At 37.9% G+C, this 27,398-nt stretch overlaps 1 protein-coding gene across 1 annotated transcript in view; it reads right to left on the bottom strand.

The window, feature by feature from the left end:
• Nucleotides 1–27,138, bottom strand: part of LOC122805850 (tumor necrosis factor ligand superfamily member 13-like) — a gene marked incomplete at its 5' end in the record, with an annotated part of 136,172 nt that extends 109,034 nt beyond the window's left edge. The window contains one exon of the mRNA XM_044076105.1: nt 26,985–27,138. Within this exon, the coding sequence (XP_043932040.1) occupies nt 26,985–27,138 (154 nt within the window). The remainder of the gene's footprint in view (nt 1–26,984) is intronic.
• Nucleotides 27,139–27,398: the final 260 nt, after the last annotated feature.

Raw genomic sequence — 27,398 nt, 5'->3', positions numbered from 1 at the left:
AGTAATGATGGCAGTGCCATAAGGAAGAGTGGGGAGGAGATAAGTAGTGGTGAGTGTAGTTTTCCCTATTTTTTGGTGAGATTTTCTTATGCAATTTGTATATACTGATAGAATGTAAGATTATCGTCCATTATCCTAATAGTTTGCTATGAAAAGTGACTTCAGTGATTGTATTATCAAGAGCGAGGACTTTAAATTTCATTTTTTCATGACAGAGAGATTTGGTGAAGAAAAGTAGCAATTTGGTCGTTTTGGAGTTGAACATGAGTTGTGAGTTGTGAAGCTATGTTTCTGTGGCTGCTAAAGCTTCCTGAGTCATTTTTTGGAGGTGCACCATGTTGTCAGATGTACAAATGAGAGAGAAATTGTCTGTGTATTGTATTAGGGTGACCTGTTGTGTGGAAGTATAAAGGAGTTGGTGACAATGTTAAAGAGGCGGGGACCAAGGACAGAGCCTTGTGGTACATCAATGGTGACTGGGAAGTAAGGAAAAAGCATGGAGTGCCTATTTACTGACTGATACCTATTGGACAGGTAGCTTTTGAACCACAGAAGCATGGGCTGAGAGAGACCCTAGTGAGAACATTTGAAGTAGAAAATTGCTGTAACAAACTGTGGCAAAGGCTTTAGACTAGTCTGGAACTAAGGAAGAGACTAGCTTGCTAGCTTGCTATTATCTTTAGCTTTATTGACAGTATCTATAGAGGTTAGAAAGGACGTGCTAGTACTATGAAAAGGACAGAGGCCATGATGTGTAAGAGATAGGAGTTCTTCCTGCAGGAGATAGCCTAGCAATTATTTTGTAATACATTTTTCAAGTATTTTGGCAAGGGGAGTTGAGATTGCTATAGGTCTAAAGTTATTAATGTCTGTTGAATTTCTTCCTTTGTGCAGAGGGATCATTTATTTATTTATTTATTTATTTACATTTGTTGACTGGGCTAGTCTAACTGGATACATGTCTATTTTCAGTAGAGGCCTGGGGAGAAAAGCTCCAAGCATAGACAGAAAACTTATTATACAATATTAATATAATAAAATAAGCTATTATCAAGTACAGATAATAACAATATTTGAATATTTGTGAAAGAAAAAAAGAAAAACAAAAAATATCGTGTGCCAAGTTATTTAGAGGGGAATGAAACTAAGATCAAATACAGAAAAATAAACAATATTTGACAGGGAAAAAGATACAAAGAGTAATACATTTTAAAAAGTTATAAAAAGTTTTTTTTTTTGTTAGTTTATTTGTTAGTACAGGTAGGAAACATAGTACAGCAAAAAGGACATTGAAAGGTTTGAGCAATATAGTACACTGGAGAAGTGAAGTTAAAGGGAGAGCAGGAATGGGTAAAGTGAAATAGGTATCAGTCAGTAAATAGTGGATAATGTGTGCCTTTCTCTAGAGAGAGGCAACATGGGATTCCTGGATTGACCTGTTTATAAGGATTAAGACAAGATAGGTAATGCTATTTGCTGCTATTTTTCATTAATTGCTTGGAAGGTCATCGGCAAAAGAAGAGCGCAGTTTAAGTTTGTTTAAAAGTTGTTTTATATAAGGATGTGGGCACAGGTTTGAAGGTGAAAGTGGATATGGTGATATGTGGCTGTCAGGCAGGGTTAGGATTAGATGTTGAGGACTCCTTGGTTAGATATCCTATACTATCTATAAAATATGAGTTCAACTGTATTGCAGTTTCAAGTGGTGAGTTACTGAGAGAGGGTTTTGGTTGAATTTTTGGGCAGTATGTAAGATTTCTTTAATGGATGTCCAAACTTTTTAGTGTTGTGTTTAGTATTATTCGGAAAGTTATTATAGTATAGTTTTTTTGCCTTTATTTATTTGCTTTTTAGTATGATTGCAAATCATTCTGAAATTTTCAAGATACTAAGATGGTTTATATTTTTATCATTTTTTTTCTCTATCCCACATTAGCATTCTACTCTTTTTGGATAACTAAATTGCATTATTTCTTTTCAGACTCTTCCTTCTAGGAGGTGCAAGGCTATCAGAAAGTTTGTATGAATTCAATTACAGCATCATCTAAGGAGAGGATTTTTGGGAACTTTCAGTTAATAGATGATAGTGTACATTTCCCACACTCAGGGCAATTTATAACTGAGAGCAATCAGTTTATAACAAAAAACAAAGCAATTAACAAAGAGATGTAAGTAAAGCAGGTTGCCTGTCATTTCCTGAGACTAAATAATTGGCATATGCAATATAGTCTATTGGTCAAGTAAAAGGGAACGCTGGCCAACTTAGTAAGAGGTCCTTAAAGTGAATGGACTATTCACAGACACTTTCAATCACAGAGCAGGCATGTATTTAACTAATTAAAGTTAATATGCAGCAATGTCTTTCATGACAATTATTAAGCAGTGACAAAATTCTCAGTAAACTTGTAGGTGTAGGGCCTTGTGGCAGAGCAATATTGAGGTCAATTGTAGTGACTGCAGGCTCTGAAATGAAAGAAAGAAAAAAATTACTAAGCTGTAAAATTATATTGAGGCAATTTTGTGAAGGGCGGGACCTGTCTCCTGAACCTAGAGATGTCTTTGAAAAGGTTACAGAGGCTGTGGACAGTGATGTAAGCTGCTTATCTTGACATGGCCAAGATTTGTCATACTATCCCACATGCTGGTGTTATTAAAAAGTTAAGCAATCCATGTAAACACCTATTGTGCCTGCTGGATTATAAACTGGCCATCTAACAGATACCAAGTAGTAAAATATGCCAGTTCCCCCTTTGAACATAAAAGTGTAGCGGAATACCACAGGGATCAGTGCTGGGCCCTCTCCTGTTTTGCAGACTACTAAGCCAATATTCATGTAGTGTGGGTTACCAAGTTTCATGATTACTGTAAGATGGGCACTGTTATGCTCTCACCAATTGATATTAAAATATCCCAAAAATGGTTGGAATATGCACATACCTGGTATACTGAAAATGGTCTCAAGATAAATGTAAAAAAATGCAGCATGGTAGAGTTCAGCAAAAAAAAAGCTGCTACCAATTCATGAAAGAGGTGCTCCTCTTCAAACAGATACAGTCCAAAGAGACCTGGGTAGTTATTTGGGCAACTTTCTCTCATATAGTCATCATGTTTCCAACACAGTCAGGAAATCTTTCTATCTGGTGCAGTTGGTTTCTAAGGGAATAGCTTCAAGATCCCGAGAACTCATCATACCTCTGTACTCTTCTGTTATCAGACCCATCATCAAATACAGTACCTACTTTGTTATATACAAATGCAAGCATATCACTCAAATGGAAAGGCCCAGATGAGTTTTTAAAAAATTAAAGGTCTTAAATCCTTAACTATCCCAACAGATTACTAGAATTATCCTTATACTCAATTTCAGCATGTGTGTGTGTCAGCTACTTGGGCAGGGATATGAAGCACTGGTTGGACCGAAAGGGTGCTGGAGGCCTTGGCTTGGTCACTCAGCTGAGATCTCAACTCTATAGCTGTGCCATTGGGGAGTCTTACTGGGGAACCGGCGAAGGAGAGAGAAACCAGCCCCAGACTGACTGAGGTCTCTGTGTGCTCTTAAGGGAAATTGCACTTGATGCAGATAGCTGCATTTGTAAATACTGTCTGTGTACCTGCCATCCTGCCAGTGTGTACATCTCCCATGTTGCCAGTGGTGAGGATTAAGGATCCTTGATTACCAGGCCAATGGGGGGTGTCACTGACCCAATGATCTTTGACCTCCGATTTCTTCACAAAACCAGTGGTTCTATAAACATTCATACTAGGGACCTAAATTTACACCAAAGAATAAACAAAACTTGCTGTGAGGATAAATTACTAACTTGGTGTGTTCCTAACCTATGGAATAAATTACCACTACAGGTCAAGCAAAGTACAATTTTTCTGCTTTTAAGGCCAGTCTTGATGATTGGATGGGTAGACATAAATTTCGACCAGTATTATCATGTATGGCCTTACTTGATTTAAGAAATGAGCACTATTAAATACTCATAAAGGGTAGGGATAACTTTTAAGTGTGTCTACATAAAGGTGTATATATGGATAAACCTCTTATGGCTACTGTGATAGCTTGCATAGTATTGTTCCAATGTTCCTAAGAGGTGAAGACAATTTGCCTATAAAATGAAGGATTACCACATATGACCAGCCAGAATACTGCACACTGAATTCCCTAATGCAGACTGAGCAGAATGCTCAGTTGGTTATTAAAATCAATGATGGTTCACCTAAGTTTTGGCATCATAAGAGGTGATAGTAATATTTCATTATGGATGTTAGGTTATACATTATTTGTTATTTCCAAAGAGTAGAATTATTAGTGTTTTACATGTCCACATGTGCTGTAGATATTTTTTTCATTACAAACCTGCAGCTTTTTGATTCCAGCTTTAACGTACTATGTCAGCCCCAAAAAGTGACAAAAAACTTCTATTTATTCAGCATGGTAAGGAAGCTGCCACTTTTTTTTCCCATCAAATTCCTTACCGTGGGCAGATTACTTCCAGCAATGAAACACTTACAATACTTCTTCCCCCACCACTAATGAAGTTGAATTCAGAATGTTTAGGTTGTTTTACCTGGGAGGCAATAACACTGGAGGAATGGAATAATGCCCCCCCCCACTCCCACCATCTTCCTGTTTTTATTTTTCTATAAGGAAGTATCTGGCTATATTTTCTTATGTGTATATATATTTTATGTTCTCTATGCTTCTTGATCTGTTTTAGATGCGGCATAGTTAAGCAGTGGGTCCATCTGCAGAGCTATGTTGTTCACCTCATTGTGATTAGCTGCAAATGATCTGATTCAGTCAAACATATCCACCTGTGCCAGAATCTCATTGTCATCTTTGTGTAGACTTTAAATGTTCATTTAATAACCTTCATAGGTGGTTGTACTTGTCTGTTTGCATGTGATGTTCATTGTGCATACAGCTGCAGTCATAACAGATGGGTTATCCTGCCGTCAGGGGGGTCCTCGGTCGGCCGAATTTCAAAGTCTAGGTCCGGCGTCGGTTGTCGTCGCTTCTTCCCTGACGTCAGTGCGGCAGGGGTATAAAAGAGCCAGCCGACGCCATCTTCTTCAGTCTTTCTTGCCGCGCGGTGCCCGAAGCAGAAGCAGTTCGCAAGTGCCGGTCGGCCAGCTCCTGAGATTTACGAAAATATTTCAGCCGAAGTCTTCTTGAAAGCTAAGTACCCTGTTGGGAAAACTTTTCTTGCCTCAGACCGATGTCAGACAAAGTTAATAATTGCATTTCATGTGGGAAGCAAATACTGCATAAGGGTTTCCACTCTTTCTGTATTCCTTGCTTAGGCCCAGACCACGACGTCTCGGCCTGCCATTTTTGTGCTAGATTCAACAAACGCACTATTAAGCGTCAGGCGAAGTTCGCCCATCACTATTTTGGTAAAAAATTTAGTTACATTATGTCGTCGGATACTACGACTCCAGTTTTGGGTAAAAGACGCAAGGATAAGGACCAACATACGAGGTCCGCAACTTCTACTGACACCACACTAAGGCCGACTACCAGTTCTTCGGTTCTCAGCGAGGAGCCTACGCAGCCCCTGACTACCGATGACACTTCATTACCGGTGTCTTCTGTGCCCGAGGTTGCAGGCTCCTCGGCCCCCACTCCAACTACAGATACCGACTCAACTTTTGGCGGGGAAACCCAGAGTTTAGACAGGCCTGCCATTTCTCAAGGTGTCTTCGGGCCTTCCTCCTTCTCCAGTAAGGCTTTCATAAAATCTAAAGCAGCCATGAAAACTAAAAAACAAGGACCACAGACCCCATCTCAAGGCCCCATTTCTAAAAAACAGATGCTCAAAATGGCTGAGGATTTGATTACTCTTATCAGGGGTTCTCAACCCCCCTCGGACAAAAGGCCCAGATTAGAGGAAGACTACCCTTCCTCAGATCAAGCCTCTATTACCTCTGAACATTCTGAGGACCAGGAATATACATATTCTCCTTTTGAAGACTCTGATGCAGAGGAGTCTATTCCCTCTGTCTCCCCCCCTGAGGACTACTCTTTTGGGGAAACCCTACATACTTTGAGGGAACACTTTCAATGGGAAGGCCAAGATTACTCAGATTCCAAGAAAAGGCTCAGGGATTTTCTCTTGCTCCCCCAGCATAGGCCTCTGGCTATCCCTCCTGTCTTAGATATATTAGATGATGTGTACACAGAAGCCAGCCTCAACCCAGATTCTTTACCTCCGGCTCCTGTTAAACCTGACAGGTATTACCGGGTTCCAGATTCACACCAGTTCCTATACAAAAGCCATACTGCTGACCCAGAAACTATTTCACAGGGTCCCAAGGGAATTAAGGCCTCTACTGCTAAAAACCCATTATCTTCAGGGAGAGATTCCAGAGCTTTAGAAAGGTGGGGGAAAAAGGTGTATACCTCGGCCACTTTAACCATGAGGGCATTAAACTGTCAGTTCCATATGTTAAAGTATCAACAGTTTTTATTATCTGAGTTGAAAAGCAAAATGACACAACCTGAGCAACCAGATTTAAAAGAGTTGCAGGATTTGTTGCATAGTGCAGAGCAAGTGGGTAAACATACCTTGCAATGTGGTTTTGATGCTTTAGAGGCCTCATGTAGAGCTGCTGTTACAGGGTCTGTCATACGTAGACATGCTTGGCTCAAAGAACAAGCCTTACCAGATCATGTCAAAGCTAAATTACTGGATGCACCTCTTCAAAAAGATGTATTGTTTGGTGTTAAAGCTGAGGAGGTACTAAAGAAAATGGAGGAAAAGGTGAGATCAATGCAAACAGTGAAAGATTTCCTGCAGGTACAACCTCCACATTTCAGCAGAAACTGGCCTTCAAAAAATTGGTCCTTTCCAGCCACGGACAGACCTCAAAGAGGCAGATACAGGTGCCCGAGAGGTAGAGGGCAATCTCAAGGATCATTCAGAGCCAGGCAATGGCAAGCACCAACCCCAAGAGGTGGAGAAGATAGATCACAGTCATTCAGAAAGCAGACACAATGACTTTCCCCTTTACCTGCCAAGCAAAGCTTTAATGGCAGCACCTTTAGGCAGAAAACTGGCATTATTCTCAGAAAATTGGCATATTGTCACAAAAGACAAATGGATCCTGGACATTATAGACAGAGGCTACAGATTCCACTTTCACACCCTTCCAAAAATGAGAGGCATGCCAAACCTGCCACAAAATCAAAGGGCAGAGGCACAAAAACAAATTTCAGCTCTCATGGACATGAAAGCTATTCAAGAGGTGCCTGCAAAAGAACAAGGTCAAGGGTTTTATTCCAGACTATTCCTGGTACTAAGGAAGGACAAAGATTGGAGACCTATTTTAGATCTATCCATCCTAAACACATATTTACAGGTACCAAAATTCAAGATGCTCACATTACAGCAGCTTCTTCCCATGCTGGGCAAGGAGTCTTGGCTGGTAACATTGGACCTCAAGGAGGCATACCTGCATGTCCCTATCAGACAAGATTGCAGAAGATACCTCAGATTTCTTGCAGGTTCAACCCAATATCAATTCTCTACATTGTCCTTTGGCTTATCTACTGTACCCAGAGTGTTTATGAAATGCCTGGCATCAGTAATTGCCTTCTGCTGACTTCAAGGAATACAAATATACCCATATCTGGACAACTGCCTGATCCAAGCGGACAGCAAGGACATACTTCTGAAACACCTGGCGTTTGTAATAAAACTGTTGAACTTTCTGGGATACACAGTCAGCAAAAAGAAATCAAAACTAATACCCTCTCAAACAATAATTTTCCTGGGTGCCAGCTTGAATACAAACACCCAGATGTCCTACCTCACGCCAGACAAACAAGGGCAACTATCTCAATACTTCAGCAAAATGGCAACTTTCACCAGGCTGACTGCAAGGAAAGTCCTGCAGGCTCTGGGATTCATGGCATCTTGCATCCTGCTGATCCCATGTGCAAAGCCGCATATGAGGAAACTTCAATGGTACCTAAAAAACTTATGGTCTCAACACAGCCACAGTTTGGAAACAATTATACCACTCATTCCATGTCTTCAAAAGGAATTTCTGTGGTGGGCTCAAGCATGCCAAAGAAACAAAGGTCTCCCTTTCTGCATACCCCAAGCAAATCAAATCATCACAACAGATGCCTCGGACTACGCCTGGGGGGCACACATGAAAGATCAGTGCATTCAGGGAAAATGGTCCCAAAAAGAGAAGCACCTACACATCAACCAAAGGGAAATGCTAGCAGTGCAAAATGCTATTATGGCCTTCAAAGACCTACTGCATCCTGGCCAGCTATTGATAAGGACAGACAACACCACAGTGATGTGGTACATAAACAAACAGGGGGGAACTCATTCATACCCCCTGTGCAGACTAGCCATGACCCTTTGGAACACAGCTCTGGAATTGCAAATCCAACTTCAGGCACAATTCCTGCCAGGGAAGGAAAACACACTGGCAGACAGCCTAAGCAGAAATATGACAGATCCACACAAATGGAAGTTGCATCCTCAAGTTTTCACAAAGATAACTCAGGCATGGGGACAGCCAGACATAGATCTCTTTGCTACCCACAGAAATTACCAACTGAAAAAATTTTGCTCAAGGACCTATCATCAGCAGGCCTGGAAAGTGGACGCACTTTCCTTCAATTGGACAACATTGACAGTCTATGCCTTTCCGCCTCTCCCCCTGCTGCCCAAAGTTCTACTAAAAGCCAGAGCAGAGAGGCTGAAAATGATTCTCTTTGCTCCAGACTGGCCAAGACAACACTGGTATCCACTCCTGAAGAGCCTGACGCATTCCCCACCATGGATCCTACCTCTAGTGCCTCTTCTGTTGTCCCAGCACAACTTCAAAACTATTCACAGCCAGCTCAAAACCCTAAATCTAGCCGCATGGAGAATCCCTTGATTTCACAACAGACCCTCCTCTCCAAGGAGCTGCAGGATGTCATCTTGGAGGCCAGAAGACCTTCTACTAGAAAAGCCTACTCCGCCAAATGGAAGCGGTTTTGTGCCACCTGGAATCAGAAAAAGGGCCAGAATCCTTGGGTAATAAATATACCTCAAATATTACAATACCTAGCTGAGATGTTAAACAGTGGACTTTCCTTCTCCTCCATCAAAATCCCTGCTTCAGCCATTTCTGCACAATACAACACAGATCCTCCTTTATTCTCTGATCCTCTCTTAAGACAGTTTCTCAGAGTGGTTAAGAATATAAAACCCCCAAGGAAACCACCAGTCCCTGCTTGGGACCTCAACTTCATATTGGAAAAACTGACCCTTCCTCCATTTGAGCCAGCTGCTTCAACAGAACTACAATATTTGTCATGGAAAACAGCCTTCCTTCTGGCTATCACCTCAGCACACAGGGTTTCGGAACTACAGGCCCTCATGGCTGTGCAACCTTTCATCATTTTCCATCAGGACAGAGTTTCTTTATGAACCAACCCTACCTTTATGCCAAAGGTAGTATCCAGTGTAGCCTTGAATCAGACTATCCACTTACCTACCTTTTACCCTAACCCACAAAACAAAGGGGAAAGACTACTGCATTCCTTGGACATTCACAGACAACTACTAGCAATAAAGAAATGTATACTTCATAGTACTGCATATCTTTACTGACCTCCTCAGAACTATTGTCCCAAGTAATACATCATCTGGATCATTTAAAGCCATTCATTTCAAATCAGCAGGTCCTCTTCAAAGGTCACAGCAGTACCACTATCTTCCTGTCCTGTAGTGAGCTCCTGATAATATCCCTGGCTGTGTTCTACATGAACTACAGAGTGAACTGGCACCTCACCTGTGTGCAGCAAGCAAAGCAAGCTGGAAACCAATGAAGAGCTAGAAGTTTGTTGAGTAAAAAGTGTTATTAGCGCTTTCGGTGGGGTCAGTGCCTCACCTTCTTCAGACAATGATTTAACTAATTAACGAGCATTTTATACAAAAATTAATCCAATTAAGCAATTAGATTCATCCCTTAATCTAAGCTTAAAGTAACATATCAAACTAAATTTCGTAAATCCACAAAAGTATATATGTGTACAACACACCATCAACGGAATACCGCTCTTAGATGAAACAGACGTTATAAACATGAATGTTTCTTACAAACCTCTAAACCATTAAAACCATTTAAAAATATTAGTTCACTATAAACGTCCTTTAATGCTCAAATAGCAATTTCAAAGGCATTAAATTTCCGTAGTTGTTTAAAATAAAAGAGAACTTAAAACTGTTGGAACCATCTACTAAATTGTGCATAACCTATACAGAATAGATGTCCAATGTACATAAAACAAATGTGGTTATTGAAAGAACATTATAACTGACCATCGTTTATTGTGTATTATTTCAATACTACTAAAAAGTAGCTGTCTAGAAACGCATTGTTTCAAGCTAACGGGTAATGTCTAATCACATATTCTCTTAGTAAAGTCTCAAATTCACATTTTAAAATCATAATAATAGTGATAATAAATAAATGGAACCGTAAATAAAACTTAATAAAGCTGCTCTCATGTGCAAAAATGCAACAAACCAGTACAGTTGTTCTACATGTTCCTATGCTAATAAAAAGTGCGTTTCGAAAAGGATATTTTAATATTTACTAGTTTTTTTGGTCAAATATTCATTTAATTAAATCAAATGTTGATTTACTTACCTTAATTTATTATGTTAAACCATTACTAAGTATTTATTATAAACTAATGTATGTATATATATATATATATATATATATATATATATATATATATATATAATATGTAATATGTATGTGTAATAATATATAATAAATGAATGTATAACAACCACAAAACTACTAAACTGCCATAAAGCTCCTTGTCATTATGGCAAGAAGAATAGCTGACTAAATTAAGCTCTTATTAAGATACATATAAACAAAGCACTGAGTGGTGACTATGTTAACCACGGATATATTGAATTTAATATTTATAATTAATATGTATGACTAGAAAGTTACCTTCTCAAGGCCAATAGTTTCAAAATGCTCTTAATGGACACGTATTCATTAAGGCCTGGGAAAATGTGTGCCATAGTTCTTATTTGCCACATTATTTCATCATTTTCCAAGAGTAATTGCCAAGGTCCCCCCCTAACATCAACTTGTCTTTGTTGTAGTATAGAAAATTTAAACTTATGGTTGAGGTACTCTTTGGTATGCCTAGCCAATGCATTCGTTAAATCACTTTTATTAATAGCATATTGATGTTCGTATATGCGCTGCTTTATTTTTCTCTCGGTTTTACCAATATAAAATGCAGCGCATTAGTCACAGCAACCTGAATAAACAACACTCTTGGTTTCACAATTAAATCTACCATTGACATAGTAGGTCTTCTCCCTTATAGTGACTTTGTTATCTATAGATATGTGTCTACATTGCTGACATGACCCACATTTAAACATGCCTTGTAGCTTAATCTAATTGAATTTCTTCCTTCTTTCAAGTAGGGCTTTTAGATTATCACCCTTTCTATATGTTATTTTGGGTTTTTCACCTAATGTTTTCAGTAACCCGCTATCTTCCATTACAATTGACCAGTTTTTGTTCAACATTTCCCTTATACTGGAATGTTCCAGGGAATAAGTGCAAAGGAAGCTAGTCCTATAGTTGTATTCCCCATTGGACAATCCAATACTTAATTGGTCATCAATGGTCTCAGTATGTTGTACTAAATAGCCGTGTAAAAGAGGTTTAAAATGTCCAATACGATGCTTGTGACTAACCTCCAGAAAAATGTTAGCAACTAAGGGTTCAGGATAACCTCTATTAATAAACATAGTCTGCAAAAGTTTGCATTCATCAACAAAATCTATATAATCAGAAACCATTCTAGCTGCCCTGACCATCTGCCCTTTAACAACGGCTCTTTTTTGATGGTAAGGGTGGCTGCTGGTGAAATGCAAAAAAGCATTTGAATACGTAGGTTTTCTGTAGATAATGCTTTTATACCTAGAATTCACCATATCCTTACTTAGGCTGATATCCAAAAAGTTGATACTAACATCTTCCAGTGTGTATGTAAACTCAAAAAAATTGGTCATTTGTGATAGGTCGGCTATAAAAGTTGGAACCAATGCTTTAGTACCCTTCCAAATGAGAAACATGTCATCTTGGTATCCAGTATACCAAGAGACATTTTCTTGGAACAGGCTATTATTAAATAATAAAGTTTTCTCCCAGTGGGCCATAAAGCAATTGGCAAAACTGCCACCACAGGGGGACCCCATTGCCACCCCAGTATTCTGGAGATAAAAGTTCCCATCAAACATCATGAAGTTATTGGTAAGGACAATCTCAAGTAGAGTTTCAACTAAATATATGTTTTTTTCATCAACGTGCCTTATTAACATGAATTCCCCAATCCATTCAAGCCCTAGATCTTGGAGTAACACGGTATATAGATCTTTAACATCAATTGTGAGAAAGCAAGAGCATAGCAATAAAGAAATGTATACTTCATAGTACTGCATATCCTTACTGACCTCCTCAGAACTATTGTCCCAAGTAATACATCATCTGGATCATTTAAAGCCATTCATTTCAAATCAGCAGGTCCTCTTCAAAGGTCACAGCAGTACCACTCTCTTCCTGTCCTGTAGTGAGTTCCTGACAATATCCCTGGCTGTGTTCTACATGAACTACAGAGTGAACTGGCACCTCATCTCTGTCCCCTGTTCAATCAGAGCCTCACATCAGGCTTTGTCCCTACTGAATGGCGCACTGCTACAGTCATCCCTCTCCACAAAGGAGGAGAGACTATAGACCCTGGGAACTATCAGCCCATTAGCCTGATGAGTCTGATATGCAAAGCTATGGATTGCATCATCGTGGACCTAATAAACAAGGATACAGGGAATCTCCAAACTCTGGATCCCACACAGTTTGGTTTTGTGAAAGGTAGATCATGCCTGCTCAACTTAGTTAACTTCTTTGAGTCAGTCACCAGAGCTGTGGATGAAGGCAAGGTGGTTCATACAGCCTGCCTTGATCTGGCTACGGCCTTTGATACCATTCCCCACTCAGGAATCATAGAAAAACCTCACTAAGCTAGGCATTAACCCCTATATCAGTAGGTGGTTGCAAACTGGCTCATAGGTAGAACCAACAGTGTTAAAGTAGCTGACTCCGAGTTAGACTGACGACCAGTCACGAGTAGAGTCCCACAGGGTTCGGTCCTGGGTCCTCTCCTGTTTGGTATCTACTTCTCTGAAGTCCAGGCCAACACAAAGAGACTCTCGCTGACAAATTTTGCAGATGATTGCAAGTTGGGAGCTATTATTAACTCCCCAAGTGATGTTGACATCCTACAGAAAGGCCTCACTGAGACCAACAATGGGTGTCAGACCCATGGCCTTAAGCTCAATGCCAAAAATGTGTCGTCATCCCCTTTGGGAAAAACACATTTTCCATGAATTACCACATCAATGGTAGTCCACTGAACACAGAAGGTGTTATAAGAGCTCTGGGAGCACAGGTTGACAGCAACCTCTCCTCTGACCACCACATTGCCACTGTGGTCAGAAAGTCCTTCTATGTGGCACATCTCATTACTAAGGGTTTTGCATCCAGGAAGAAAGAGGTCACTGTTTCCCTCTACTCTTTCCTCATTAGGCCAGCCATTAAGTACAATGCCCCATTAGGCATCTACCTCACTAACCACCTGTAACAACTGGAGAGGCTGCAAAGGTACCTCACAAAGAGGATCCTAGGCCGTAAACATTTGTCCTATATGGGCATACTCAAAAAACTCCAACTATTCTCTGTCTCATATCGCCTTCTTAGAGGCGATCTCTGCTTGACTTACAAAGCCATGTTTGACCCAGCTCTATTAGAAATGCTACATCTAAAGAAATCCCATTCCCTCCGCACCACACGCTCCAGAGACCTCAACCTCATTACCACAATCAACAGAATATGCTGGAGGCCAGGTTCATAACCCAGAGACTGCTCATGCTACGGAATAGACTTCCCATACATGTCAAGCAGAGCACCTCACTGGCCCTCTTCAAGAGAAGTCTTGATGAGTGGATGGGAAATAGAAAATTCACCCCAGGGATCACTCCAGTGGCTTTACTCAACAGAGGCACTGGGAACTAAGGTCGGGTGGCATGATGCCAGGGTAATTCTATGGGCTAGGCTTGTAAAGGCTCCAGGGCCATTAGCCTAGTACACACCTATAAACCTATGATAGCACCATGGATGTAGCTAACCTTACTGGAGTGATTTTCATCCATATGCTGATGAATTAGTTTTCTGGTCATCCAGTTACACTTTGGACTCATCTCCAATGGCCTCCCTCTAAATCTGATCCTCATGAATGAATAATGAGAAATTTATCAGTAAGCACAAAAGTGTTTCTTAAGGTGCTACTGCATTTGGTTTAAAAGAAATTTGTTGGTAGCCATTTTAAATGTCAGGACCCACTAGACCAAGTCCTGAAATATAAAGAATGAATGGCAGAAAGAATGGACTTATATATACCGAGTCTGAGATCCATTTCTCTGAATATTCCCTTTTCTCTGAGGTATGGCAATCTCACTGTTGGTATACATAAGTTCAGGGTGTGGGAGGCTTGCCTCCCTGCAAAAACAAGTTTTAAGGAGAAGAGTAATCAGCAAGATTTCCTCTTCTCGGGAGTTTTCTTTTTTTTTTTTCAGTATGTCGGCACTCAGCATTTCGAGTGCTGACATTTCAATAGAGTCAATTTATCTAAAGCTAAGTTCAGGTTACTGGCCACTCACAAAATTAAAAAAAAAAAAACGTTCAGGCTGACCAGTAGTACACATATTCCATTCCTTTTAGAAACCCCATTAAGAGGGTGTACCTGCTCAAGGACCTTGAACTTTGTATAGAGCCCTCACTCTCTATCTAAAGTCATCTTAGCAGAGGGAATAATCTGTACATTTTGATGCTGGATGAAAACATTATTCCAACTCTAGCACAATAGCTGTAATGAAATCAAGAAGCAGTTAGTCAAATCTGCACCATTCCTATTCTTAAATTACGATTTTCCAGTATTCAGCAATTCCTCCACAAAAACGTTTAAACTCCAAACATGTCTAAAATAGAACTTTTTGTTACCAATGTATTTCTTTTAAAGATGAACACCAAAGATTCTCATTCTGTAAAGGCAATTTTCTATTTATTAAGTGCAAGTTCAATTTTCCTTACCAATTTGTATTAACAAATTGTTATATCTCAGTCACTGTCCACTATTCTCCATGAAACTAAAACCTGTGGCCCATTCCAGTGCCCAGTGTGCCTTAATTCTAAATCATCTCTTCCATTCCCTCCCCTAATATATATATATATATATATATATATATATATATATATATATATAGAGAGAGAGAGAGAGAGAGAGATTCACCAAAGCTTTTGACACTGCTGATCCGTAACTCTGAAACTCCCTGCCATAAAATGTCACTAGCAAAGTAGCCTTAAACATCACAACTGGCTGTAAATAACACCTGTTTAGACAATAAAGCTTGCACTTACCTGTAACTACCTTAAATCAGAACATTATGCAATCTCCCCAGACATACTATAATTTTCAACAAATGTTCTCTAATTATCAACTACATTTCTCATGGCAGTTGACACACATCCTTGTTGGTGCTCTTTTACAAGTAACAGCAATCAAAGTCTTCTTCCAAAACTACTTTGTGTCGCTAAGATTTTTTTTTTCATTTCAGTCCCTATTTAAAGATGTCAGTAATGGCATTTTTGTGTAATCTTACAGCATTTTCTGTTATATTACTGATGTTAAAATATTAAGTTCATCAATACATAGGTTAGATTGTCAAATGTATGACCTACTGGCCTTTAAGAAGCTTCATTCTTGTAATCCTACATTGATATTTTCTGTATTTTATATGATTATGAAGATTATTTCTCAAGGACATTAATGACTGTCATTCTGATTTTATTCAATAATGTTGATTGGCACTGTGTACAATATCTCTCAAGTTTTGTGTTTTCTGTTGTTTATATTTACTTTAAGTATTATACTCCCTAATCTGGGATTATCTGCTCCATTTATGCATTCCTGGCATAGAGTTTCAAATGCTCTATAATACTTTAGTTGATTTTCATTGACTGTAGCAAGGCTGTGGCCAGAAATGGCTCTTTGCAATGTCAGCCCATCTACCTGTCCTTACAAAAAAGCAATTTTAGTCAAAGGAAATACATTTATTGAAGCAAGGTCATGAACATTTGCTGGTTATGGACACAGTAAGTGCTGAGCATGCTCAGAAAGTTAATAGTGTGCAAGAAAATACTACAGAGAATAAATGAAATGATCAGTTGAAAATCGGAGCATATAAGCTTAAACTAATCAAAGTGTAACATTAAGACTAATCACAGGTGCAGAGTGTAATGTTAAGTCTGCACATAGATTTGAAGTAGTGACTGAGAAAGAATAAAGTGAAACTAGTGACGTATAAACTGCTTACTTATTCTTGTTATCACGTAAAAAATTGTGGATCAGAAAGAGGTTACTTCTGAATATAAATTCTGATAGTTTGCACAGGATGAAGGTCTTGATTCCCTCAGCCCTCATTTGCCTGCAGTGAGACCTTGAGCAAGTCATTTAACCACACAGTGACCAGGGAAACTTGGAATTGGGGCTAGGCTCCACAATGGTTCCTGGACTGTAAGCCTACTAACTATCTATGAAAAAAATAAAAACTACACTATTCAGTTAGATATAATTAATATAGCTGAATGTCCATTTATACCTAATCACTTGACTAACCAAAAGCTTGGTATAATGTAAATGTCAAAAGTGATTATTTGATTGATTGGCTTAGCCTGTATGCCAGGCATTCATCATTTTCATACAGTTCCTGCAACATTTTCAGTAATCCATGTTCCAAGGAAAGGTCCAGTAACTTTAAAAAGTAGAAATAAGAAGGATTTGAGCATAATGGAATACATAAAAGCATGGTTAAAGGACTGTGCAAACATACTGAATGGATGAAGAATACAGTTACTGCTGTGAAGCCAAATAAAATGTGCATGTTTATAGATGCATGATCTTAATAAAGCAATAAAATAGAGAACACACTATACTTTGCTGCTATATATAGTTGTAAAAGTTGTTTCTGACATGCCAGGCATAATGTATATTTCAATGTTTGATGATAATCAGTATTTTGGCAAACTAAGCTTGATAAGGAAAATTCTAAGTTGTAACCTATGGAAAGATACTAGTTTCTCAGACTTTCACTTGGCATTTCACCAGCACCTTACGTGTTTCAGAGAGTTGTTGGATAAATGATCAAGGGACCTAAAGAGGCTGTTATGATTATTTGTGACCTACTTATATGAAGTCAGACAAAATAAAACCATTAGAAAATAATGATTTAATTACTGAAGCTTGAGAATGTGTAACTTCAAGATAAACAAAAGTACATGTAAATCAGACTTATGCAGTATGCATGTATAGCTTGCATATATGTGTCATATTTTACCTTCAGAAGGATTAAAACCAGATACAAAAAGGTTAAAACAGTATAGTCCACAGGATAAACAAGTTAATTAAAATTGTCACTGTAGTATCATAGGCAAACAGGACTACTGGTCCCATTTGCAGTCATAGTATATTACAAAAAATGATAAACTAAAGTTGATATCATGATGATGCAATAATAAGCAAATATCTATATAGACCAAATAAAGCAGTAATGTGCAATGGGCAGTTTTAGGCTAATCTTGACAAAATTATTTACAAATGGATACTTATTGTTAATCATGACATATATGTTTCAAGTAGCGTATTCCTCCATGTATCATATTTGTCATGACTACTACCAGGTATCCAGTTCTGAAAGCTGTAGAAAAGTTAAATATTTAAATAACATATTCAGCATATAAGCATTCACTTTGCTGCTTCATGTATATTTTAAGCAGTATGATGAAGGAAGCAAGACTAATAAGCAGGTCAAGAGTATTAGGAAGTGAGGTCTAAATACTAGGACTCAGATGAGAAAAAGCTCTGTCTGCATAGATAAGTGATTAAATTGGGATTGTTAAGTGTCAGAGTGGTGGAATCTGAAGATCTGAGAGATTAAGAACAATCCTGAGGAATATTTAATAGAGGCAAACTTATGTAAGGCTTTTCACTGTCTCATATGAAGTACCTTGCAAAATTCATGTTCCAATAAGAAGAGTAAATATGTGGTATCCCTCCTGCCTGTTTGATTACATGACAATGATGACACTTTTGCTGATATGAATCCATACTGTCTGAGATTTAACCAAATTTCTGGAAGAGGTGGAGTCAATGACAGGAGATGAGCATTCCAGGATGGGTACAACAACTTATTTGCCAAATGAAAACCTGCCCTGTTTTATTAATAGGCTGGTGCTTTTGTATTTGTACAGCAAAAATGTAATTTTTCCTCACTTTCTGAAGAGTAGTGGAGAAGGTGATGAGTCTAGCCAGAATCTAGCGATTTTATGACTCTAGATTGTTTAAAGTGCCATCATCTGGGCCAGTAATGATCCACAAGTTGTGAAATAAGCTATGGCATGTATGAGTACCAATATCATTGCACTGTTTTTTGTTAAAATTTACTTTGAGTTGTGTGCTTTCACAGGCTTGACATAAGTTGAATTAAAGTGGGATGGAGTGGAGAGGAAAGACCTACAAGTGGACTTCCGGGATGACAATGTCCTTATCATAAAGTATGATGTTGGTCACTTTTAGGTAAATGGCAATGACAATCTAAATTTCCAATAAAAATGCCTAAGAATGGAGGTTTGCAGAACATCTGACAACACTGGGTGGACAAAGGACAGTAAGTGTGAAATTATTTTGAAGAATCAGCCATGGAGAAAATCAGAGAACTAGCTTAAACAAGTAACATTAAGACCATAAACATGTCAAGTAACATGAGATATGGAATAATACAGGAACACAAAGCAAGAAAAATGTTTTGAATTGCTCAAAGAGTTAGTGGCAAAAACACCCACAAAGATGTTTTTATTTTGAAATTATATTAATTTATTGACTACTTTATTAAATATTAATTGCATTTATTTATTTATTATATTTTATTTTACTTTACTTTTGGCCAGGATTGTCTGACTAGTTAGGAATCATTTTCAGTTAAGGTCCAGAGATAAAACTCCAAAAAAGATGTGGGATGCTAGTGATTATATAAGAGATACATAGGTAATAAAGACGTTTAAGTAGTAGTTTCAGTCATAATAAAAATGAGAAAAATGAATAAAGAGCATAAGTATTCCATAAAAGACAAACAGGTTATACATATGTTAAGTACACTGAATCACTTTCAGCTATAATACACCGATATTTTAATGTAATGTGAATATGGCAATGACATTACAAGTATATGTAAGCTACAATGGAATGTGCAGTAATTATCATTGGATAAATTATCTCTAGAGTCTTTATTAACCACCAGAAAAGAAATGCTCAGATAGAAAAATAGCTGCTAAGTGTACTATCTGGTTGTGAAAGTTCTATAAGTTTAGCTCTGGGAAACAAAGTAGCTGTGAAAGTTCCACGAGTTTAGCTGTGTGAAACAAAGTGCTAGTAGAAAGTGACCATAAGCCATTAAAGAGTATATTCAAGAAGTCATTGGAGAAGAAAGAGACTGGAAAGACCACAAAAGGTGTAGTTGAGATTGCAGATGTATGCCTGAGTTGTGAAGAGAAGCAGAGAGAAGATGTAATGGTGATGATGATGATGGTGATGATAATGGTTCAATTACATTTGCCAAAGAAGCAAGACATTTTCGGCAATGAACAGGAAGCTAACAGGATAATTCTGCAATTTCCTATGATTAAACTAAGCTAAAAGAGTATCAGCACTGCACCAAGAATGATTGTTGCAAATACTTTAGGAAGTGGTTATGAAAGAATGTCTAGAATTGCTATAAAGCAGAAAACACAGCCATGGTGTTCATTCAGAAACAGGTTGGTGCTCAGTGCTTAGAAACTGATTGAACCAAATCAGTTAAAGAAAGAAATGCTGACAAGAATACGAGTCTCACGTGGGAATCATGAAGTATAAAGAAACACCTCCTGATGTCTTATTTTGGTCATGCATATCTGCTTACTTGGGCAAGAGGTCCAGAACTGTGTTTTGTGTAATGCTTATCACACTAATAATCTAAGAGAAGAGATTATCTCTTACTCGCTTCTAGGAAGTCCACAGAATAAATAGAAACAAATCTGCTTCAGTATCAAAGCTGTGAATATCTGTGATGACTATTCTTCAAAGCTTCCTGAGGCTACATTTTGTAAGTTGACAGGTGCTACAAAATGTCATATGATCCAAGTACCCAAAACTATGTTCAAGATATTGTAATCCAGATGTGGTGATACCAGATAATGGTTCACAGTATGCAAGTATGGAGTGCAACAGATTTTTAAAACAATGGAAATTTCAACATGTCATGCAACAGAAAATAGATTTTGAATAAGGATAAAGGTGCCAATACTTTAAAGAGATATGCACATATATCATAACTCAATTGGTATATTTGATGTTGTAAGGTACTGCACAATCTAATAGTCACATCAAGATGGTAGAATGTACTACCAAGAACCTCAAGAACAAATCACAGAACATTACCAGTGACTATTATGTTGATTTACACTTAGCCGTAGTGGAGTATAGGAACCCTCAAATGTGTGGTGCTGGTCTACTGCCTTCTGAGTTGCTGATTAGTTACAGATTAAAGAGAGAGAATTCCTATAGCAGTATCTTTACTTCTGAGAATAAACTCTAGGTACAATACAGACTGTGTCTAAAAAATAATAAATTCTGCTATGGCCAACATTAAGGCATTTATATTCATTAAAAGAAGGAAACAGAGAGGAAACAATTGGACTAGTCAATGTCATTTGTTTTTCATATTGCTGATAGTAAACTGTTTAAAAGAAACAAGAATCATCTATTCAAAATTAATATGTCTTGTTGTTGTTGGTCTGCTGAATACAGAGACTGCTCATTATGCCATCAACGGTAAGTGTACAGACAGAAGTCCAAAGAAGTACTTAAACAGAAGACATAGCACTACAGACAGCAGAATCTCCTGAAACATCTAGATATATAGAAATGTCATGAACCGATATGCAGAGCACAGACTCTTCTAACATGGCTAGATATTCAAACATTCCATTTGAAAGCTTTAAATCATCTGAGTACATTTTATAATGTTTATCAAAGCATCTCACAAGATGGGAAAAGCCTTATTCAGAATCTCATATGTGTATCACATGGCCTGGTTTCCTGTACAAAACTTTGCAATCTAAAACTAAAGCTAATGAATCTGAGATCACCAAAAGTCTCGTCTCATTATAACTAACATAATTTGTGGCATAGTTCTTGCTCCTTTTGCTAGCTGAGCTGAGGCTGGAACCTGCAATTTTTTTTCTATTAATCAATATAATCTTTTGTTAACCAGGTAAGTGCAATGATCCTTGCAGATCATTTTTCAGACATGACTCAGGCTACAGGATCATTTGTTGGTAAATAAAGCCATACTGGAGAATTGTAAAAGGGGGAAGAATTTAAGTATGGCACGGATAGCTTACAAAAATACATTCATACATAAAGGAGAGAACACAGATGTATAGGATACATCCTTATGGATTAATTATATTACAGTGACCAGGAAATACTGGCAGACCACTTTGCAATTAAACCATGACAAAGGGCAAACTGTTATCCCAGGGATAAAAATCGAAAGGGGGATATTCCAGGAAATTATTTGTCACCTCTGTTGTTGTCTTGCCCTTAACCTATTAAGCTATTTGGTTAATAGATTAGGTCTTGGTTACAACCTGGCTCACAGAAAACAAATTTGCTTAAAGATTTTTCATCTACTTTTTTGTGGATAAGTTAAAACTATATAGTTCATCAGAACAGGAGTTGAAAGCACAACTTCAAATGGTTAAATCTTTCTCAGATGATATAAGAATGACATTTGATCTTGATAGATGTTCAAAAGCACTGTTTAAAGCAGAAAAGTTGTAGTACCAAGAAAATATTAGTCTGGGACAGGAATGTGATACAAAAGACCTTGAAGCAGGAGGGAGTGTATAAATATTTGGGAACTGATGGAACAAACATGAATAAAACTATAAGGAACATTTCTGAAAACTACAATTAATATTGAAAACAGCCTTGACCTCTAGGAATAAAGTCCAAGCTAAAAACCAACTTGCTCTCCCAGTTTTAACTTACAGTTTTGGGGTGATTGACTGGCCCCAAAAGATATTGGATCAGTTGGATAGAAAAACAAGAAAAATACTTAACACTTATCAAATGATATCTAACAATTAGTACATACCAAGTTTATATATTCACCGCTCTGAAGGAGTTATGAGCTTCCTTGAAATTGATTACATGTATAGATCTTCAGCTGTGGGATTGCAAACATATCAGCTGACCTCATCAGATCCATATATAATGAAAATTGTACAACATGAGGAAAAGTCTAAGATGACCTCGCTGGTTAGTTTAGCATAAGTATTCAGGTGGGAGGCAGAAATGGGAATCAAACCAGAAGTAGACAAAACTCAAACAGCAACTGAATATAAGGAGAAGGATCAGATGAGAAGAAAAGAAATGTGGAAATGCCATAAATGTAGTGGCAAGTATAGAGATCTCCTGGAACAACCTCACGTTGATCCAGATTTGACACAGGAATGGTTAAGGAGAGGTGAGTTTAACCCAAAGGATGAAAAGTTAATAATGGCAGACCAGGATATTGGAATACATACACATTGCTTTACAAAGTCCATTGAACACATGGAAGACAGACAAATGAAGGTTCTGTAAAAAAGAATTGAAAACAGTCACATACCTTGTTGCTGGATGGGATATACTCATGACAGAGAGCGTGTACACTGAAAGGCATAATGTGGCCAGATTATTGCACTGGGGATTGTGCAAACACTACCATACAGAAGTAGGTGAGAAGCACTGGAAACATGAACCACGAAGCATTACAGAAAATGATGAAGTGTACTTCACATGGGATCACCCATTACCAAAAATTCAAAAAATAAATGTGAGAAAACCAGATATAGTAGTCCAAGAAAAAAAGAAAAAAGTTACATTGATCATTGAAATTACTACACCCACCGATACAGTCTCTCATGTACAGAGAGACACAAAGTCATAAAATATCAAGATTTGCAGGCAGAAATGAGAGCAGTGTGAAAGAAAGATACCCAGACAGTTCCAATAGTAGTAGGAGGAATGGATCTAATAAAAAAGAATATACAGTTGTATTTAGATATGATATCAATACATGAATTGCAGAAGGAGTCAGTTCTGGTAGAAGCGCACTTTTAGCTACCATCAAAGATTAAAGCAATACTAATATCATGAACTTTAATTATACCCTGACTTACGAATGAGGTATTTTCCCATCATGGTATTAGAAACCCAAAAGATTTAGATTACTTGAATAGTTTAGAATGATTAATCAACAAAAGACATACTTCTTTGAGAGGTGGGAGGAAACCAGAGTACCCGTAAAGACCTCATGCAGATACACATAGAACATGAAAACTGTATATATTCAGAATCAAACCCTCAACCTGAAGCTGTAAGGCAGCATAACTCAATCTCATGACTCTGTAGGGTCACAGAGTGGCACCACATTATTTATGAGTACCTATGCCAGTTCACTGGTAGATTTCATGTCCTTAGAAATGTGATATAGGGAACTATTGCCAGACCAGCTATCTGGAATTTTGTAAATAATGTTATGTCATTTGTGAATATTGATACGATTTATACAGAACTGTATGTTATGTACTGAGCTAAAATGTAACCACAGCATGCCCTGGTGACTTAGAACAGAAATGCATATAAAATATATACCTGTGCACATGTATGTTTAACAGTAGAAACTAGAATATAGAAGGGTTAACTTGCAAAACTTCAAGAAAATAAGTTGAATTTAGACTGCTTTATGATTGTGCTATAACAGTTCTCTCTCAGTTTCAGTGTAACAGAAATAATGTCATGTTAGAAGTTTTTTGTATTGTCTTGGAGAGAAGTAATTACTATGTTTAAAATGTAAAAGAGTTTTATTGTTTTAAGAATTCCAAGATCTGAGCAAACATCTGAGAGAGATGTATTTTAACACAGAGAAGTTAAATTCTGTTAGTTTCTGTTTAGCCTGGGAACTGAAGTCAGGTGACAGAAAGTGATGTCATCCAAGCTAACCCAGCAGTAATATTTGATATTAATGTAACAACTCTCTCAGAGAAAGACTGGGCATTTTGCATTTTGTCTTTGACACGGAAACATCCACTCATCATCATCTGCATTTGCCTTGCTGTAAGTAAGATTTAGGGCATAGTAAATTTTTCAGATATAGGTAGGAATATAGTAAAGATTAATTTAGATGTTTTATGTATTTATTTGGAGACAGTCCTGCAATGTTGCTTTAAAATATTTCCTGTGATTTTGAACTCTGAAGTTACTGTGTTGATTTATTGAGTATTGTCTTGTTATTTTATTATTATTAAATATATTTAAACCTGTCTTTGTGGCTGATACTTGTGAGACATATTTAAGCTCTTAGAGTACTTGCATATGTATTCGGTGAGGCTGTGCAGGCTATTCCTAAATAGCATTGCTCTTGGTCAGACTACCATTTGGATAATAGTAACATTACACAGTAGGATTGGTCACCCTTTGTAAGGGCCTTCTAGTAGCTAATAAAGAGGGGTTAGTGGCAATGATAACTAACTTATAGTCTGGGCAGAAGGGGGCATAGCTAGTAAATCTGTACCAGCCTTCCCCAGGTGTGTGTGTGTGTGTGTGTGTGTGTGTGTGTGTGTGTGTGTGTGTGTGTGTGTGTGTGTGTGTGTGTGTGTTTGTATATAAATCAAATTTCAAAGTGTGTGTGTGTGTCAGCTACTTGGACAGGGACACAAAGCACTGGTTGAACACAGAGGGTGCTGGAGGTATTGGTTTGACCCCTCAGCTGAGATCTTAACCCTATAGCTATGCCAGTGGGGAGTCTTACTGGGGATCTGAAGAAAGAGGGAGAAACCAGCCCTAGACTGACTGTGATCTCTGTGTGCTCTTAACGGAAATTGCCCTTTACTGCGTGTGTACTTGTCATCCTCCCAGTGTGTACATCCCTCGCTGTTGTCAGTGGTGAGGATTGAGACTCCTTGATTACTTGGCCAGTGCAGGGGCATCACAAGAAACTCCACCCATTCCCTATCCTCGTATTTTCTCCCTTTAAAACTATTGCAATATTCATTTATGAGCTGTGTTCAAAAATGTAATTTTTCTTGTAAACGCTATTCATTAGATATACTGCAGTGCTATTTATGCATAAACCCTCCATCCTTTCTTTTATACTTATCCATAGAATAATATCAGTATTTATTTTTTAGGTAGTTATTTAATTATTGCATTTGATTACTGGGAAAGTCTGACTGGGTAATAAAAACCCTTTTCAGTGAAGGCCCTTGGAGAAAAGGTTGACTTGCCATACAGTAGTAGAACTACATAGACATAAGATACATGCAGTATCTAGATAGGGCAAACAACTCTTGTTAAGACAAAAGGAGTACAATATACTTTTTTCATACAATGTACAGGGTTGCACGTACATTGCAATATAAAGTTTATAGAGTTTCATTGTTATTGCATTATACCATTAACTGTGATAACAGTGATATCTGCATGTAGACTTCAATTTTAGATTCAGAAAGAAGTCCAATGTAATCAACATTTACTTTCAATATGCAGGGTTGTATTTGTCTTGCAATATACAGAGCGTCATTCTCAATACAATATATAATTAATAGTGATGGATATCACTGTGCAGACTTAGGTTCACAAGTTCATGATAAGTACTAGGGTAGCTGCACTTGCAGGTCATTTTAAGCCATTTTGTTCCTTGAATTAACCTATCCCATTTGGTGTTAGACTGGCCTTACCCATCCCATGGTTGATAATTATATATTACCCCTAGTGAAAATAGTTATCTCATACCATAGAACATGTGAGGGGACCCATGAATGGAATACAGCATTTAGGAGCTGCCTCTATCCATCAGTAATAAAGGGGGCAGTACTGGGGCAGATTTTCTACTACCCATCCATAGATCCAATCCAGACAGTGATGAGTTTTGTTTTACATGGTTAGGGAGTGTTTTCCAGATTAATGGTATCCTCTATGAGATGTATCTGTCCCTACAAACCATGCTGTTGATGTTGCAGAAGACATTTAGATCCCTAGAGAGCATATTTCTAATGCCATTTGACTTGCTAATATTCAGTACGGCCCTCAGTACTGGGTTGGTGGATGCCTTGTATGCCAGACACAGGTCACCTATTAGCAGTCTGTAGGATACTGAGTACAGTGACAAGGATTTTATTCAGTCCATGTAGGACAATAGGCCTTGTTTCCTTTTAGTAAGGTATCTTTGTGGTCATTCCAGTTGTCCATGTCTCTAATCAGATACATGCCAAAAGGAAAATTATATTTATGACTGGCATAAAGAGGGCTGATTAAAAGGGGGACAATGACATCCCTAAATCTAGACACAATCCTTTTGTTTACAAGTTGTGCAATATAGAAGGGCTTCCTTACAACACTGGGCACATGTCCACTTCACTTTTAAATTTATGAAATCGGATGCATGAAGAATATTCTGGAATAATAATAATAGAGCAAGAGATGCTGATAGTGTGTAATAATACATTTGTGTGAGCAAAAATTAATTTACAGTTGTTTTGGCGTCTCCTTGAGACAGGGAAAGACTGGGCAACAGATTTTAGTCCATAGAAAACAACAGAGAGGATTTAGGCTACAGACACATGACCATAGAAGGGACAGGCCTTTACTTTGATATTGAATAAGCTTTCTAGAAGTGGGACATGAACAAAAGCTAGAAAGAAAGGAAAGTGAATTTACTCACTCGATCCTCGGTGCTTCGGAAGTGCAGCCTGTCGTCTGCCTCGCAAAATTCTTGTGGTCCAGTTGTTATCCTCATGTTGATGACAGAATCCATTGTGTTTTCCATCCTTAGCAAAAAGAGAGGTTTCTGAATGACTGGTACATGACAGAGTTTCTTAGGGTAAGGAAAATGCTGACAGTTGATATCAGTGCACATGCCTAACACTTCTTTGCAAGTCTTTTATTAATGGCATATTTAAAACTACAATATATTGCACTACATTTTTCTATGTATTCATAAAAAAGTTAATTTTTTGTACAAAAGTATTTAAAAAAGTTACTGTTTCTCAGTGACAAAAGTTATATCTGTATGCTGCTCCTTGTGTCAGAATTTAGTTCGACTGTAGTATAATGCAAATGATCATTCTCAGGCAGT

The sequence above is a fragment of the Protopterus annectens genome, chromosome 7.part0 (genome assembly GCF_019279795.1).
Source record: "Protopterus annectens isolate FY-2018-M chromosome 7.part0, PAN1.0, whole genome shotgun sequence".
Taxonomy (NCBI): Eukaryota; Metazoa; Chordata; order Ceratodontiformes; family Protopteridae; genus Protopterus; species Protopterus annectens.
The sequence above is the reverse complement of the archived record's forward strand: the minus strand, read 5'-3'. Positions and strand labels throughout refer to the sequence as shown.